This window comes from Physeter macrocephalus, chromosome 18, assembly GCF_002837175.3.
Source record: "Physeter macrocephalus isolate SW-GA chromosome 18, ASM283717v5, whole genome shotgun sequence".
Taxonomy (NCBI): domain Eukaryota; kingdom Metazoa; phylum Chordata; class Mammalia; order Artiodactyla; family Physeteridae; genus Physeter; species Physeter macrocephalus.
In genome coordinates this window covers 47,614,640-47,632,582 of record NC_041231.1, presented here as the reverse complement: position 1 = coordinate 47,632,582, position 17,943 = coordinate 47,614,640, and the positions used below count along the sequence as shown (strand labels likewise).

Below are 17,943 nucleotides of genomic sequence, written 5' to 3'. Positions count from 1 at the left end.
GACACCTAATCACTTTATCATTACTACATATTTCAAATGTAAGCACTTGCTCTGTTTGGAGCCTTGGGGCTTGGAGTTCTGTAGTTTTATTAATTTTCTATGGCTGTGTTACAAGTGGCCACAAACTTAGTGGCCTACAACAGCACGCATTTCTGACCTTGCAACTCTGGAGTTCAGAAGTATGGGTGGGTTCTCTGCTTAGGGGCTCACAGGCTGAAATGAACATGTCAACTGGGTCAATCTCTTATTTGGAGGCTCTGGGGAGACTTGCTTCCAAGTTCATTTAGGTTGTTGACTGAACCTTGTTCTTTGCAGTTGTAGGACTGAGGTCCCTCTTCCTTGCTGGCTGTCAGCCAGGGGTTGCTCTTAGTTCCTAGGGGCTGCTCTCAGGCCCTTTCTACCTAGTTTTCTCCATCTTCAAGTTAGCAATAGTCAAATCCTCCTCATGCTTTGAATATGACTTCCTTTTCTGGAGAAAATACTCTGCCTTTAAAGAGCTCATGTGATACGATTAGGCCTACCTGGATAATCTCTCCATTTTAAGGTCAACTGATTAATATCTGCACATCCCTTGTGCCATGTAATGATGTAATCTCAGGAGTAACACCAGAGGGTGAAGGTGATGGGGACCATCTTAGATTTTTGCCTACCACAGTAGTACCAGATACATTACTTAGCCTGCAGATTTCGAGATGGTCTGTCTGAAAAGAATTCTTTGATATATGTCAGAAAACTCAAAATACTTCATCAGTTCATTCCAAATTCCCAAATTGGCTAGAAATGTTGACTACAACTCGTCTTCATGGAGCTTTGACCCTCTTTCCTGGACAGACATATCTTTTTATTTGCAAACTCTTGGTGACTTGGATGCTATTTTATCTGATATCTCTAGAGCTTATTGCCCACCCCTCAGTCATTTATGGAACCATCAATCAACAAATATGTTGAGTATATAATACAGTCATAGCACTTATCCAAATCTAAGATCACACTTGGCAAGGTGTCAGGCCCATAAGTAGGTGTATCTTAAATATCTGTTGAATGAATGTGTGAGTGATGAATTGCCCTTATGTAGCCTACTGTGTATTTTAGAATAAGCCATATGCACACGTAAAGATAAGCAACAATATAAGAATTTATGTAGTTAGTTTTTTAAAAGTAGTCCAAGAGATAGATCAGTGTGTGTGTGTGTGTGTGTGTGTGTGTGCGTGTGTGCACATTTGTGTGCAAGGAATGCTTTGTGGAAGAAGTGGAGCTAGGATTGGGCCTTTAGAAATACGATTATTTGGATGGGTGGGAGGATGACCCACAGTCTAGGTAGGAAGAACTGTGTGAACAAAGGTGCATTTTGGGATGGAAGCAGCCATTTTGGGTGGGAATCAAGATCTGAGTGGCAGGTTGTAACCTCACAGAAGCTTTGCAATGTCAAAAAAAGTAAAGAAATGTTTGACTCAGTTATCTCAAGGAAACAAAGATTTATTAAAGTGAAGCACTTTGAACTCTCTGGAATAAAGGTGATATTAATGCATGACTTTCTTAATGCACTAGGAACGTTTCCTTAAGAAAATTATTTTAGTTTTTAAAGCTTCCTTTCATAAATGCCACCTTGGGTCCTTAGGAGAAAGAGTACCATATGCAAGGTAACAAACACACACACTGCAAGTCACAATAAAATAAGAGTCATTTATTCTGTATTCAGCAAACAAACTATAATCTGAAAGAATGTTTATTTTTAATTTGTAGCCATTGGACTTGCTAGAGTTCTTTCCCATCCCACTTTGGAGTTAAATGTCCCTGCAGCTTCCTTTTCTTTTCCCAAAGTCAAGAACTGTGGCTACTATGCAGAGGCCTACCATCTAGGAAAGTACTGATAATTGGTAAGCAAATCATAGAAGAGGATGTCTTGTGACAGCATCAGGTGTACCTGTTGGAATGGTGGGTGAAATGCATACGGTGCTAACGATGGAAAGCCAACCGTAAGCAAAAGCCTAGCAAAGGCAGAATGATCTGGAACATGATAGCCTTGCTAGGAATAAACGTTTTACAGGGGGACACAGCAATGGGAAGGGGAGGCAAGGAGGATGATACACACACAGGTGGCGATCTAACGACCAGAGCCCTGAGAGGGAATCCCACTTCAGGAACGGCCTGTAGTTTTCTGGTAGACATTCTGTGTGTCTCTGTCCTTCAGGTTCTGCCTACATGACAGAAGCTTGGCTGGGGCCACTGTCCTTGGGGTAAAGGAGGCTTCCCCCCCAGATACAATGTTCTCCCAGTCTGAGGGAGCTCAATGTTTTGGGAGTTGTTAAGGAAAGTCTTAGTTAAGGACCAATGAGAGGAAGCCATAAAATGAGATATCTGACAGGGCCAGATGCTTACTAGACACCTGCCAGCTTCCAAACCCGCTAGAAGAAATACGGCGTTTTTGAAGGAGGGAAAATGCAAACTGAGCCCTGAGGTCAATTCTTCAACGTTAAACTGGCATATTCTTCAACATTAAACTGTCATATTCTCAACTTACTCTTCCTCTGGGGAACTTGGATGAAAGAGCCTGACCTTGATGGCCTGTCTCTCCTCTGTTCCCCAATAGGTCAGCTAGTGGGTGGTGGGGTCTCTGGCAGAGCAATGTACACAGAACAGTTGAGAGACTCCCCAAGAGATGCTTTGGCATAAATCAGTATCTGAGAGGCACACAGGCATTGGACTTTAGCTGTGTTTCCTGAAGATGGACATTTTGCTTGCATTGTTTGGTGCCCCCCAGGCTGGTTATGGGCAGCCCTCAGGCTCCAGGAGCCACATTGTGAGGCTCACTCAGAGTCCACTGTGTTGTCCAAGGCATGCTGGGAGCGCCTCTGATTCCTGGACGACACACACAGGTACACAAGATATGTCAGACACAGCAAGGCCACTGCTGCGAAGAAGGCGAGGGTGCCCATAAAGGCGGACGGCTTGATGGGCAGGCGAATCAGGGGGCTTTCGGCTGGGATCTGGTTGGTCAGGCTGAGCATGTAGCCGAGAGACCAGGCTATGCTGCTGTTCTCCACCTGTGGAGTAGAGGAGACGGCTCAGTTCTCAGGGCTGGGCTTGAGGCACGGATTACATCCCCAGGGCACACCATGGTCACCCTCCTGAGACACCCCCAGGAAACTGTGGCCTAAGGAGGTCAAAGGACTTGCCTAATTTCAGACACTGTAAAGACTGGGCTAGAACCCAGGTCACTGTGACCACAAAGGCTCGAGGGCCCAATCTCCCACACTGCAGAGAAAACAGCCAGAAGAACTAATCCTCGCAGCCTCGTCGCAGCCACGCGTGAAGAGGGCACAGTTAATAACAGTGAAAGTTTTTCTGTCATTGGGTACAAGTGTCTATAGCTAAAGAAAGAGGGTGATGCATGTTTTACTGAACCCAGGACCAGTTTCTAAGAAAAGATGGTCAGGGGACTTCCCTGGTGGTCCAGCGATTAAGGCTCCACACTGAATGCAGGCAGCCCGGGTTCAATCCCTGGTCAGGGGACTAGATCCTGCATGCCGCAACTAAGAGCCCGCATGCCGCAACTAAAAAAAAGATCCCACATGCCAAAACCACAAAAAAGATCCTGCATGTCGCAACTAAAGATCCCGCACACTGCAACTAAGATCCCACACACAGCAATGAAGGTCCCGCGTGCTGCAATTAAGACCTGGTGCAGCCAAATAAATATCAAAAAAAAAAAAAAACATAAAAGAAAAGAAGGTCAGTTTAAGTGGGAAGCAGACTTCGCCAGTTTCATCTGGTAGTTCCATCAATTTTTGTTTACATGTTTTTCAGCTATTTTATTAGATGTATAAATGTTTCAAACTTTCAATCTTCTATCCTCTCTATCTGAAATGATGCTCTTTATCTTAGACTATTTTGTCAGATATTAAAAAGCTACACCAATTTTCTTTTGGGTAGTATTTGCCTGATAGTTAAAAAAAATTTTTTTAACTTTCAAACTTTCCATGTTCTTTGCAAATGAACAAAACAGAAACAGACTCACAGACATAGAGAAGAGATTTGTGGTTGCCAAGGGGGAGGGAGGTGGGGGAGGGATGGACTGGGAGTTTGGGATTAGCAGATGAAAACTATTATATATAGGATGGATGAACAACAGGGTCCTACTGTATAGTACAGGGAACTGTATTCAGTATCCTGTGATAAACCATAATGGAAACAAACATGAAAGAGAATATATATATATATGTATAACAATCATTTTGCTGTACAGCAGAAGTTAACACAACATTGTAAATCAACTATACTTCAATAAAATTTTTTAAAAACCCAAAAAACGTTCCATGTCCTTAAAGACTGTTTCTCTTATAAACAACATATACTTCATTTAAAAAAATCCAATCTGACAGTGCCTTTTAACTGGTAGGTTTAGTCCATTTATGATTATTGTGATTATTGATATATTTGGACTGCTTTCTAATACCTTAGTTTTAAATTTTCAATAAGTGCTATTTCCCTATGTTTATTTTTTTCCTTTATTGCCTTAAAAATGATATAAATATGTTCCACTTTACAAGATGAGCGTTTTAGGCCACTCTTATGTCCCTGTATCCTATGACTCTCAACCATACCCCCAATCACATTGGATATTAGCTATACTAGAATTCTGGGTTGTTATAAATGGATTCTTCTCTTTTACTTTTCTTTGGTGTTAGTTTTCTTTTTTCTTTTTTAATATAAATTTTAAGCCACAACATCATTTATTCTTAATTCCTATATTTTTATACATCTGGATTTATTTCTCTTCTTATTTGATCACTTCCTCCAAAAATATTTTGGATGTAAATCTTTGCATGGCACATCTTCTGAAGTCTATTTATACCCTCACATTTGAATACTAATTTGACTGAGTATTAAATTCTTTATAAATAAAGGAAAGGAACTTGAAACCTAGAATTCTGTATCCCCCCCAAATTGGTATTTAATGGAAAATCATTCCCTATTCTCATAATGTACTTTCCTGGTAATTAGATTAATTAGAAACAAAGCTTGGAGAGTACATGCCATCACCAGTCCTTAAACATCTCCAGACATCCTTAATTTTTATAGATGACTCAGTTTTATCTATGTAAAAGTAAACAGTCACAGGCCTAATGCTGGATATTGCTTGCTTTAATCTAATTATTGCCGAAGCTAACATCAAACAGACTGACTCCAGGCATACTTCAGGCTTTACATCTGCTATTCCTGAAATGAGAAAACCTTCCCAGAATCTGGGGAACAGAGTGCTGGATGAAAATATCAACAAGGCTGAGTCCTGAAAGCAAGGTACAGAGGCCCCTCACCAAATAGTCACCTGGTAAGAGCTGTCATTCCTGCATTGGACCATTCTGGACACTTGAGAGTGAATACAGTGACCTCAGACTCATTCTAACATCAAATTCTTATTTAATGCTGCTTATTTAATCCCTATTCTCTGAAGCATAGATCTCACTCTGACATTTGTGTAAAATGGAGAGCAATTAGTTACTATTCTCTTAACAAAATTGTTACATTTGAAGCTTCTTGTCAGGATGAAAAGTCTCTGTTCCTTAACATATTTATGTATTCACTCAACAACATTTACTAAGCACCTTCCATGTTCTCAGCCCTGTGCTGAATGCTAGGAATATGAGGATGATAAAACAAGTGCTGCCGCCACGGAGCTCAGAGTCCACGGTTCTTGGCATCCAATCCTTAACTCATGTGGAAGGTTTCTGATGACCACTTCCTCTGAATTCTCCATCATCTCTTCTCATAAGCTCACCAGGGATCAAGTCTCATTGGCTCCATTTAGCAAGTTAAATCCCCAAGTCCCACTTATCTTCTACATTTCGTTCACACACATACACACAAACATCTATTTTGAGAGAAAGAGGAGGAAACAGTTTGTGCTTTGACTTACCTCTCTTTTAAAATGTATTTGGGGCCAGGTCTTCTCGGTGAATTTGTATCCGTTTACAAGCAGGTGGTAGATATAGTGGGCTGAGAAGCAGTAGGAGCGAGCGTACTCCTCATCAAACCGGGGCAGCAGCAGTGGGAGCTGAAGGCAGGTTCAAAACAGGGAGGAGGCAGGTTTTAAAACACACATTTCAGGGGCTTCCCTGGGGGCGCAGTGGTTAAGAATCCACCTGCCAATGCAGGGGACACGGGTTCCAGCCCTGGTCCGGGAAGATCCCACATGTCGCGGAGCAGCTAAGCCCGTGCGCCACAACTACTGAGCCTGCGCTCTAGAGCCCGCGAGCCACAACTACTGAGTCCGTGCGCCACAATTACTGAAGCCCACGCACTTAGAGCCCGTGCTCCGCAACAAGAGGAGCCACCGCAATGAGAAGCCTGCGCACCACAACGAAGAGTAGCCCCCGCTCGCCACAACTAGAGAAAGCCCGCACGCAGCAGCCCGTGCGCCACAACTACTGAGCCTGCGCTCTAGAGCCCGCGAGCCACAACTACTGAGTCCGTGCGCCACAATTACTGAAGCCCACGCACTTAGAGCCCGTGCTCCGCAACAAGAGGAGCCACCGCAATGAGAAGCCTGCGCACCACAACGAAGAGTAGCCCCCGCTCGCCACAACTAGAGAAAGCCCGCACGCAGCAATGAAGACCCAACGCAGCCAAAAATAAAATAAATAAATTTTTAAAAAAACCACATTTCAGAACAGCTTAGGTCAGCCGTCATATTTTAAAGAATCTTATCACCCAGAATTTAATAATTAAAATTACTATAAAATAATACAATGATAAAAAATCCCTGTTTTATGTTCATTTGTTTTATTTTTGAGATTCCACATATACGTAATAACATACAGTATTTGTCTTCCTCCGTCTGACTTATTTCACTAAGCATAATACCCTCCAGGTCCACTCATGTTGTTGCAAATGGCAAAATTTCATTCTTCTTTATGGCTGAGTGATATTCCATTGTACATATACACCATATCTCCTATATTTCCCCCCCAAAAAATCCCTATACAACATCACAGAAGAACAATCTAAGTTTATAGAGTGCTTATGACGTGCCAAACACTGTTATAACCATTGTGCCCATGGTTAGAACATTAATCCACAACGCAGCTATGAGGTGGGGTCCCTTACTGCCCCCATCTTATGGATATGGTGAAAGGAGGACAGCATAAAAGTCAAATTCAGAATATACACTCACATGCACACAAATGGAATCTACTCTGCTGTACTGTTTCGTACCAATATGGATCCTTTCTCTTTAAATACTGACCTTACCCCAATTCTGTGAGCAGAAATTCCAGGTGCTTGAGTTGAAGGTGTGCAGGGAAAAGCTACCCGAAAGGTTGAAAGCAGTGGTTGTGTAGTAGAATCCAGCAAAAGCCTGTAAGGAAGTCGTGCAGAAGGAAATCAGTTCTCAGAATGGGATATAATATGGAGGTTTCAGGGTACTGAATAAGAAAGTGGGAAACAGCTCAGCAGAGGAAAAACAGAAAGGTGAGAAAGAAATATTCAATGGGGAAAAAAAGGAATCTTTCCATAGTTTTGCCCTTACCACAAATGACCCTTTAACTTTTGGCTGATATACCCCATTGAAGGAACAGGCTTCTTGGTCATGGCAAGCACTGAAGTTAAATAGCGAAGCCACCTTTTCCCTACACAGTGATGGGTCCCCGGTTCCTTCAAAATTGATGATGTTGTTGGGATCATAACTTTCAGGTCTCAGGTCCTCTGTACACAGGCTGCCAAACACATGTGCCTCAGTGAAGGCGGTGTTGTAATTCCGAGGGTAACAGGGGTTGGCAAATGTGGTTTCAGTGGTATAATTCTGTAGGTACAAGAGTGAGGTGTTAGATATTACTGTTTTGTGGAGGCCCAAGTACAAATCCTCAGTGCAAATCCTTACTGTTGTCCCCCGCCAATGCCAAGAGAGAAACGGAAAAAAGGCCATTCTGCGTCAGTGTAGAAGGGAACTCCCAGGTTGTCTCGATAACTCAAGTCCGGGTGGGGGGATGGTCACCCTGCACCAGGCACAACACTAGGCTCTTGCTTACACTGTCTGCTCCAGCCCTTACCACAGCCCTGTGAGGCAGGTTTTATGAACTCCATTTTGATGAGAAAACAAGATATGTTTAGATTCACTGACCATTTTGAAGAGAATGTTATCTATCCACCTAAAAAAATAGTTCAAAAGGTACAAATAAATATATTATGAAAATTAAGGCTCCCTCCCACCCACTTTCCCCACCCTTATTCCCTCCCGGTAAGTAACCACTATTGCCAGTTTTGTGTATTCTACCAGAGATTCTGTGTATACTTCTTGTATGCATGTGCAAATATATTTTCTTTTCCCCTCTCTTTCTTTTTAAAATTTAAAAATTAAAAAAAATTTTGTTTTTAATAAAGTTATTTATTTATTTTTGGCTGCATTGGGTCTTCGTTGCTGCGTGCAGCCTTTCTCTAGTTGTGGCGAGCGGGGGCTACTCTTCGTTGCAGTGTGTGGGCTTCTCATTGTGGTGACTTCACACTTGTTGCTGAGCATGGGCTCTAGGCACGCGGGCTTCAGTAGTTGTGGCACGAGGGCTCAGTAGTTGTGGCTCGCGGGCTCTAGAGCTCAGGCTCAGTAGTTGTGCCTCATGGGCTTAGTTGCTCCGCAGCATGTGGGATCTTCCCGGACCAGGGCTCGAACCCATTTCCCCTGTATTGGCAGGTGGATTCTTAACCACTGCACCACCAGGGAAGTCCCTAAAATTTTTAAATCATAAATGGTAGTACTGTATACACACCGTTCTGCCCCTTGCTTTTCTTACTTAAAAATATATCTTTGAGATTTTCCTTTCATTGTAAGTGTAAGAGTTGCATTTTAGTAGCTGCATAGCACTCCACTGTACAAATAAACTATAATTTATTTAGGGAGTCCCCTCTAGAGGAAAATTTAGGTAGTTTCCAATCATTTGCCTTTACAAAACAATGCTGTAATAAATACCGCGTTACATAGAAATCTTCGATCCATTTGTAATTAATTTGGTATTAAGATTGGGATTTGATTTTACTTTTTCCAGATGATTATCCAATTTTTATCTATGGTCAAAAATGTTCCCTTTACCAAACACTGAATTCCAAAATATGGTTCTATTTATGGACTCTGTTTTCCAAGAAATTGGATTCAAACTCTAATTTCAAAGCTACTAAGGCATATTTCACCCCCTACAGTAAAATCTTGACCCAGAAAACACTTAGCCCAACTCTTTCATTTTACTGCTGAGGAAACTGAGGTACACATCAAAATAATGTAATCATTTAACAAAAGGCAGTGGTAGGATTCTACACAGAATCCTACAGAAGTCCAACACTCATCCAGTATAACTGACACGAGTGTTCTGCAGAAAGATCTTCATACGACTCTGTGGAGGCAGCAAACAGGCCCCCTTCTGCCTCAATGGTGTGAAAAAATCTATGGTGTTCAAAAGGTGTTATGTCTAATTTGTAACGTATCATGCCATGGTCACCCTATGGCTGAAATATTCGTTGAAAGAAAAAAAGTCAACCAAATGATTATTTAGTTTCTCCCTCCAAATCTGCCTTAAACTTTTTAAATAATTAAATCATTTCTGGCTTGGCTTGGAGAAGAAGCAAGATAATATAAATTATTTCTGGCAGAAGAAGCTCAGTAAAGATTATTTCACTTTTCTTTTTGGAGTGTGAATTATTTGTTATGGCATTCCTTAAATATATTTGCCAGTGTGCCAGGTTGCTTAGGCCCTCAACATTCAATAAATCTTCCCTGAATTTAGTGTTTGCAGGGCACTGGCATGAAAGGGTCATGTACTTTCTTGTATAATAAAATGACCAATATAGTTTTTCTTTTTAAATAATGGTATTTGGAATATTATGCACTTATAAAAGTAATAATTTCAAAAGATGTTTAACAACACAGGAAACTGCTCACAATATATTGTTAGCTTAAAAAACAGCTGGATATAAAATTATATGTAAACCATATGAAGCCAAATTTGTAAATACTACACATATTCCTGCATGAAAAAAAAAAACTGGAAGAAAATGCAATACTGTGTTCATGGTGGCTAATTCCAGGTTTTGTTTGTTTATTATTTATATTTTTTATGTCTGTATTTTCTAAATTTTTTTTCACTGAACATGTGTTACTTTAAAAACAGAAGAGGACTTCCCTGGTGGTACAGTGGTTAAGAATCCACCTGCCAATGCAGGGGACACGGGTTCAAGCCCTGGTCCGGGAAGATCCCACATGTCGCGGAGCAACTAAGCCCATGAGGCACAACTACTGAGCCTGAGCTCTAGAGCCCGCGAGCCACAACTACTGAGCCCTCGTGCCACAACTACTGAAGCCCGTGTGCCTAGAGCCCATGCTCCGCAACAGAGAGAGGCCACCTCAGTGAGAAGCCCGCGCACCATAATGAAGAGTTGCCCCCGCTCGCCACAGCTAGAGATTGCCCGCATGCAGCAATGAAGACTCAACGCAGCCAAAAATAAATAAATACTTAAGTATTACTTAAGTATTACTTTAAGTAATACTTAAGTCTTACTTAAAGAGGAAGAGAAAGTGAATTCATGTCCCTAACGTCTAACATGCTCTCAGAGTGAGACTTGAGCCCTGGGGTGACTGGAGACTCCTTTTTAAGAAAATAATTTGCAAAGTATATATCTAGGTGTCACTCTCACCACGCTCTGTAGCCCCTTATATTACAGACCAGGAAACGAGTCCTGGACTGGTGGCATTTATTCAGCCAGTTCATGGTGCAGTAATCTGTGGGAACCTTCTAAGTTGGGACTTGGCAACACATCTTCGGGACGTGAAAGTATTGGTCAGGCAAGTCGGGACATGCGTTTCTGGGTGATCCTCATCACACCTGGATCCTTCCCCTCACCTGAGTCAGAAGGCTTAGAGTGCAGAGCCACCCTCTCAGGCATCCAGATGTTATCAGGCAAGTTGGAGGCACACCCTGTCCCTGTGACCTGACTATCTATAGTGAGGGGCTGGGGTCTCCCACCTCTGCCCCCAGTCCTGGGCTCACACCTTGAGACCTGCATTCTCAAACCCAAATGAGACCTCACCCAGGTGGAGTATTCACTTCTCTACTGTAGACTGTTGGGTACACAGACATTCTTTAATAAACATTGTAGGAGTGTGTGCATAAACACACACACACACACACACACACACACACACACACACACACACACTCTCTCTTCCTCAGAGTCAGTCAAATTTATGAGGTTAGCTTCTCAAACCTCCACTCATTCTGGGAAAAGGTTGATTTCACCTGCTTCCCTTTTCCTGTCTAAAGTTCAGAGGAGTCCCTGCTCCACCCTCCACCTCTGCCAGGGCCAGAGCTGGAGGAAGGGGCAATAAGTATTGCTAAAAATAAAAGGAGAGAGAGAAAAGAGGAGCCCCAGTTAAGGAGGGTTGGTTAAGCTCCGTGTGGGTTTTGGTTTGGCTGAGTGTAGGGTGGATATGAGAGTCTGGGGTGGGCACTGAGTCTCCTGAGCCACGGAAGTGTAGCTCAGGGCTGCCTGCAGGGTCCCCGCTCTGTCCTTCCCAGGAGTGCTCAGGCTCTCCCAACAATACATGTGGCATGCATGTGTAGTGGGGCTCCAGCCTCTCCTGTGAGGCTGAAAGAGAAGTTTTGGGAAGAGGGCCAGACCTGAAGGGTGAATTCTCACCACCTACCCTGCATGACTACTCAGTAAATACGGGGATCTGAAGATGTGAGTTCTGCTGATGACACTTTTGTAAACCAACCCAATTTTCTACAGGCTAATGGCTGGGGAACACTGCTTCCTTCTTCAATGACCAAAGTAGGTTGCAGTGGTGGGGGTTAAGCTACTGATGCTGTGTCCACTATGTTCATAGGCTGACCCAGCTCTTGTCTCCTTCCCCTGGGCCCCATCAGAAGCCAGGATCTGTGGCCTCCGGTTGGCCCCATGCCCCTCTAGGTGATCAAGCCTCCTTCCCTTCGTTTTCCCTTTGTCTTCATCTTCCCTTCTCAGCCATGGCTGAGATTGATGTCCCTTTAGCACTGGAGTTTGGGATCTTGGGTCGCATCCATGGTGCTAGTGCCCTTGCTGACACATACAGTACTAATGTCAAGTTCATATTAGTGACAGCCTTCTAGCTGATGCCTGAAGTAGCCATGTGTGCCATGGAACATTTACCATATGAATTACTGAATGATGTGATGGAATTCGGCTACTCTAAGACCCCACCATATAAAGGGCATGAAATCTGCCTAATATAGGCTCATGTAAAAGAAGCCTGAGCCTGGGGAGGGCTCTTCCCTCTCCCCTGTCAGCAAGCATTTCCCATGTGACCACTTTTATTATTTTGTCTGCACTCAGGGGAGTCTCAACATTCTCAGGTTTATTTAGCTACTGGTTTAAAACAGCTTGTGTCCATAAAGGGATCCCAAGTCCTGAATCATTTATAAAACATCTGGAGCTGTGGAATTTCCCTGGACTTCTGGCTCAGATATACTGGAAATGGTCAACACATCAGAGAGAGAGAGAGAGAGTGCTTGGACACCCACAAGTAAACAGGAAAATGCTGCTGTTTCCATCCACCTTCTAATTGGAGTGGAAAGGACAGACCCCAGAAGGCAAGGCATCTTCCTCTCAGCTAAGACCCCCGAGGGAATACCCGTTGCCCCTGGCTCAGGTACCTGAAGGAGAATTGCCAGAAACCTCTTCTCAGCCTCATTCCGGCCATAACACTGGAAGCTATGTGTGTAGAGTGTGTACTCATAGCCATACAGGGACACCTTCACGATGTCGCTGGTGTTCAGCCCCATGTTCTCTTCCACCGCAAAGGATATTTGGGTGGAGGCACCGCCTAAATCCAGGGCACCTGTGGTCTCCTTTCCGTTCGGATGCACCCACATATGCCACAGGCTCTTCTACACAGTGGGAAAAAGAAACAAGAAAAAAGACCAAAGGTACCATCTCTGATTGGCTAGGGTTCTTCACCCAAGACCCATTTCTTATTGCTAAGAAGTATGACATGGGAAGCATTCAGGGCCAGATCTCTCCTTTATTTCAGGGGTGGTGAACTCAAATGCCTACAGGGACTGTACAGGCAACATAAATGAGTGAGTAGACAATAGGGAATGAGGTGTAGACAGTAGGGAATGGTGGGGCCTGGGGCAAACTGGGGAATGCATGAGCTATACTCTGTTCTAGTTGGTTGTTGCCATGCAGGAATGTGAGTCTGCTGTGACCAGCTCCTCCAACTTTTGGGGAGTGAGGGGGGCAGGAGAAGCTAGAAATGTGGATTTTTATGTGAATTTTCCAAAATATTAACTAAATTAATTTAATTTAATTTAAAATATATTCAAGGGGGAAGAAAATAGGTCTTAGGCTGAACATAGTATGGTGTCCTCTGCACCAAAGGAGCAGGGAGTATGGAGACTGGAATGTGAGGAGACCTGAAGACACAGGATGAGTTAGGAAGAAAGCTGCCTAAGGGCTCTGTGAATTCCAGATGGCTATGGGACTTCTTGGAAGGGTCATTTTCCAGATGTCCTTCAAAAAACTCATAGCCCACTGCTAGATTTAGATCCTCCCCTGCCTCTAATTTCTTATTAGCTAGTAAAATGATGATATTCCCCCTCCCCCATCCATTTGGTCCTGTTTAGGATCCATGGCTTTGTCCTAGCTATTCATGTCTTTTCTTAGCTGTTGTATCATAGATGTTTCCCTAATTCATTGCATGATAGAAACAATGCAGGACGGATGGCCCTGTTGGCATGTACCTCTGCTTAAGTTACCAACCACAGGGGACAGGATAAACAGCAAGATTAAAAACCATGCATTTGTTTTCACACACCTCCAGGAAATTTCCCATTAAATAGTTGGCTGTAATCCATCCATAAATCCCTTCCTCTTGCCCAGAAATGACTTGAGCATCCCTAAAATCAAAGGGCTGAGACTCGAAGTAGTTTTGGATGCTTGCAAGGACTTCATTAGCTGCTGTTTCGTTTTGCAACCTATGCAAGGCACAGAACACAAAAGGCTGAGTGCCCAGACAACAATCTTAAAATAAACCCCCCACCCCCTTCAGGCAGGGACAGTTTTCCAGATGTATATAAGACATGGCAACCCCCTGTACAAGTTGAAGCCTCCCAGGCAAGGCAGGATGCACTTGTTACCTGTCAAACTGCCAAGCAGGAAAATAGCTACCAGTGAAAATACCACTTGTTCTCTCCTCCCCTACCTGTTCCTATCCCTCTCTCTAGCAACCAGCTAATGAAAAGAGCCTCCTACTCAGTCACCATCGCTCTGTCTCAGATCAGCAGAAGAAAGGAGATCGGTGAAGGCATAGGAGTGGCATAAGTAATCTCTTGGGGCACCATATAAAGAAACCCTCACAGGCCAGAAGGAAGGGGAGCTTAGGAGGGAGGGGGAAAGGAAGAGGGGTGAGTTTTCAGCTCTCCCAGCTTTGCTCTTTGGGAGGGCTTCATCGTGAGGGGATATGATGGCCATCATGGCTGTCATTGAATTGAAATTCATTAGTGTGCTGACCCATGGAGGAGTGGTAACATAGCGTTCATATCACCCATGATGTAGAGTAATAATATCATTCATCTGCTGCCATTTTATGAAAGAAAGCTCACTTGGGAGACTCTTTTCCCTTTCATCAGTGGGTTAAGAAAGCCAGGGGCACTGGCTCACTCTTGGCTGAAGAAGAAGAAAGAGAAATGCTACAAGCAGAAGTCCATTCCAGTTCAGTAGCAAATTATCACCGCTTGGAAAATAATTAAGAATTTTCCTAGTTTTATTAATTCCCATCCCAGAGATTCTCAAATTATTGTTTTTTTTTATATTTGACTTTTCTAGCAATTAAAATATCAACTAGTTCCTCAGAAGAAATGGATCACCATCAGAAAGTTTCACAAGGAGGCATTAATATTTAATTTATTCAAATGCGACATTCACTTTTTCCCCAACTGGCAAACTTGTATTCCATGGTTTTTGTCATGGGCTATAAATTACAGAGCCTTTGAATGATTTCTCACCGAGAGGACTGGGAGAAAAAAGCAACCAAGAGAAAGTTGGGTTCTTTGTTTCCATAAGAAAGAAAAGGCAGAAGAAGGGAATTTCTATGACATTTCTATTTCAGGTAAACGCAATAATTTTGAAAACACACTGCAGTTTCCAAGAGTAAGCAAAGAAATCTGACTTCTTTCCTCATTCTACTTGGTCAACCAGGACATAGGAATAGAAAAAAGGAGAGGAAAACTACAAGGAAAGGGCTTAGTCCAACTGAGAGTGCTTCATGATTTTTTTTGATGATCATCTGAATGTGACTCTGTTGTTCCTTTGTATTTTCTTCATGCCCACATGAAGAAAATACATGTAATTTTACATTCCTGGGATCACAGACAAAGTGGCTTTGAAGCAGAATGAGTGTCATCTTTTGGGGAGAAAGCCTTATTTTCAAAGTTTAGGGCAGCATCTACCCTTTAATTTAGGTAGATTTAAGTTTGATGGGTTTTTTTTAAAAACTATTTTTCTTTTATTTCAAGGTCAAGGAAATATTATCATGGAGAAAAAAAATGAAGAGAAAGGACAGTCAAAACAATGCAACTGGGCTAAAAGTCATGGCTACAAATTTAGAAGGAACTGCTTAATTGAATGAAATGAGATGTTTGTTTTTATGTAACGCCAAAGGCTTTGGGGTGAGGAGCAGAAATCCCAGTATTTGAAAGCAGATCTCAGTGACATTTTGTACATGGGTAGAAGCTACACAGCTTAGTAGTATAGTGGGTTGCATTTAGTGGAGCCGGTTGTCCACAGGTGTTAAAATACCAGGAGTCAGAAACAGTTTCTACTTTTCTAGAAAACTAGAGGTACATCCCATGATTAGATTTCATGTCAGTTTCCTTTATTTTCAGAGCTCTCAGTAAAATCACCATGGGGAAGGGAATCAAATATAGAACTGTTTCTTTCTGAGTATTAAGATAAAGACTAAAAGTTTCCCAACTTTTAAAGCCTAAATTTATGGCAGAATATGGGCTTCTTTCTTTTGGATTTATTCCCAGAAATAGAGTTACCTTCTTGGAAAGAATTCAACACATTCCTGATTATTTTGGTCCAAAGGGCTCCTCTGTGCCATTCCAGCCCTTACCTCAGCAAGCGCATCCCAGCTGTGGCCCCCAGGTAAATGCGGGTGGATCCATGGAGGTGGGCTGGAATATGCCCCTTGACTTTTTGCATGCAGTCCTCAAAGGCTTTGGGGGCATCTTGAGGGTTTTCCCCATAGCTGGAGATCCCAGAAGCTGAAGAGCAAGCAGTCAGCACTTCTTAGCCTTCCCAGGAATCAACAAGAGCAGTACAACTTTTAAATATAAAATAAATCGGCTCTGGAAATTAATGGGTTTTTGTAGGGGGCTGAAAATTGTGTATGTGCTAAGTTCCATGTGGTCACACAGATGAGTCAATTCCCAAAATATGGAAGGAAAGAATTACAAAGGTGAAAAAAGTAATGAGCCAAGACCTGCTTTAAAAAAAAAGTTCTCATCATGGAAATTTCAAATATAAATAAAAGTAAGGAGAAGAGTCTAACAAACCCATGCACCCATCTTCCAGTTTCAACAATGATCAATCTTGCTCCATCTGCACTCTCCCATTCTCTCCTCATGAAGCAAACTGCAGACATGGTATCATTTCATTCTATAAATATTTCAGTATGTATCATTAAAAGGTAAGAATTCTTTTAAAGAAACATAACCATAGTCTCATTATTCTACCTAAAAATCTTAAAAATAATCCCTTAATATAATTAAATATCTAATTAAGGTTCACATTTCCTCCATATTCATATTTTTTTCTCTCCCTCTCTCTCCCTCCACCTCTCTTTTTTTTGATTGAATTTTTTAATGGACTTTTTTTTTAACATCTTTATTGGAGTATAACTGTTTTACAATAGTGTGTTAAAAAAAAAGTCCATTAAAAAATTCAATCCCTCTTGGTGGTCACAAAGCACAGAGGTGATCTCCCTGTGCTATGCGGCAGCTTCCCACTAGCTCTCTATTTTACATTTGGTAGTGTATATATGTCCCTGCCACTCTCTCACTTCGTCACAGCTTACCCTTCCCCCTCCCCATGTCCTCAAGTCCATGCTCTAGTAGGTCTGTGTTTTATTCCCGTCCTACCACTAATCTCTTCATGGCATTTTTTTTTCTTAGATTCCATATATATGTGTTAGCATACGGTATTTGTTTTTCTCCTTCTGACTTACTTCACTCTGTATGACAGACTCCAGGTCTATCCACCTCATTACAAATAACTCAGTTTCATTTCTTTTTATGGCTGAGTAATATTCCATTGTATATATGTGCCACATCTTCTTTCACCTCTCTCTTTCTATCTAGTTTGTTTGAACTAGGGCCCAAATAAATTCCATCCATTATAATTGGTTGGCATGTCTCTTAAGTCTCTTTTAATATATAGATTCCGCCCCCCCTCTAATTTTTCTTTGTAATTAAACATTTTTTTCCTTGCAATTTCATTTGTCTTATAGTTTCCCACAGTCTAGAATTTGCTGATTGCAGCCCCATGATTCATTTAACATGTTATTTGGTCCCAGTTTTTTTTCTGTAAATTGGTAACTGAATGTAGAGGCTTAATCACATTCAGGTTTGAACTTTTTCAGAAAGAGTAGTTTATAGGGATGTGCATTTCTAATAAGACGCACAAGCATCTGGTTGTTTCTCTCTTTGTGCTGTTAACAGGCATCAATGATCATTGCTTAGATCCATTCATTACTCCATTACGGTTTATGAAATGCTGATATTTTATTTCCATCATTCTTGCTTCACTTTTTACCTAAAATGCTTTTTTAAGAGGAAAACTTCCTCATCGTTAACTATTTGATTACCCTACAGTACAGTTTGTACAGGGAAGGCATAAGTGGATAAGTGCTTGATTCTTTCC

At 42.1% G+C, this 17,943-nt stretch overlaps 1 protein-coding gene across 1 annotated transcript in view; it reads right to left on the bottom strand.

The window, feature by feature from the left end:
• Positions 1 to 1,754: 1,754 nt before the first annotated feature.
• The window catches only part of ENTPD3 (ectonucleoside triphosphate diphosphohydrolase 3), a 34,343-nt gene continuing 18,154 nt past the window's right edge, over positions 1,755 to 17,943 (bottom strand). The window contains exons 4-10 of the mRNA XM_007116459.3: positions 16,136 to 16,286; positions 13,835 to 13,994; positions 12,672 to 12,905; positions 7,529 to 7,801; positions 7,247 to 7,357; positions 5,918 to 6,055; positions 1,755 to 3,044 (exon numbers count right to left, since the gene is read on the bottom strand). Coding sequence (XP_007116521.1) covers positions 2,808 to 3,044; positions 5,918 to 6,055; positions 7,247 to 7,357; positions 7,529 to 7,801; positions 12,672 to 12,905; positions 13,835 to 13,994; positions 16,136 to 16,286 — 1,304 coding nt within the window. The 3' untranslated portion in view covers positions 1,755 to 2,807. The remainder of the gene's footprint in view (positions 3,045 to 5,917; positions 6,056 to 7,246; positions 7,358 to 7,528; positions 7,802 to 12,671; positions 12,906 to 13,834; positions 13,995 to 16,135; positions 16,287 to 17,943) is intronic.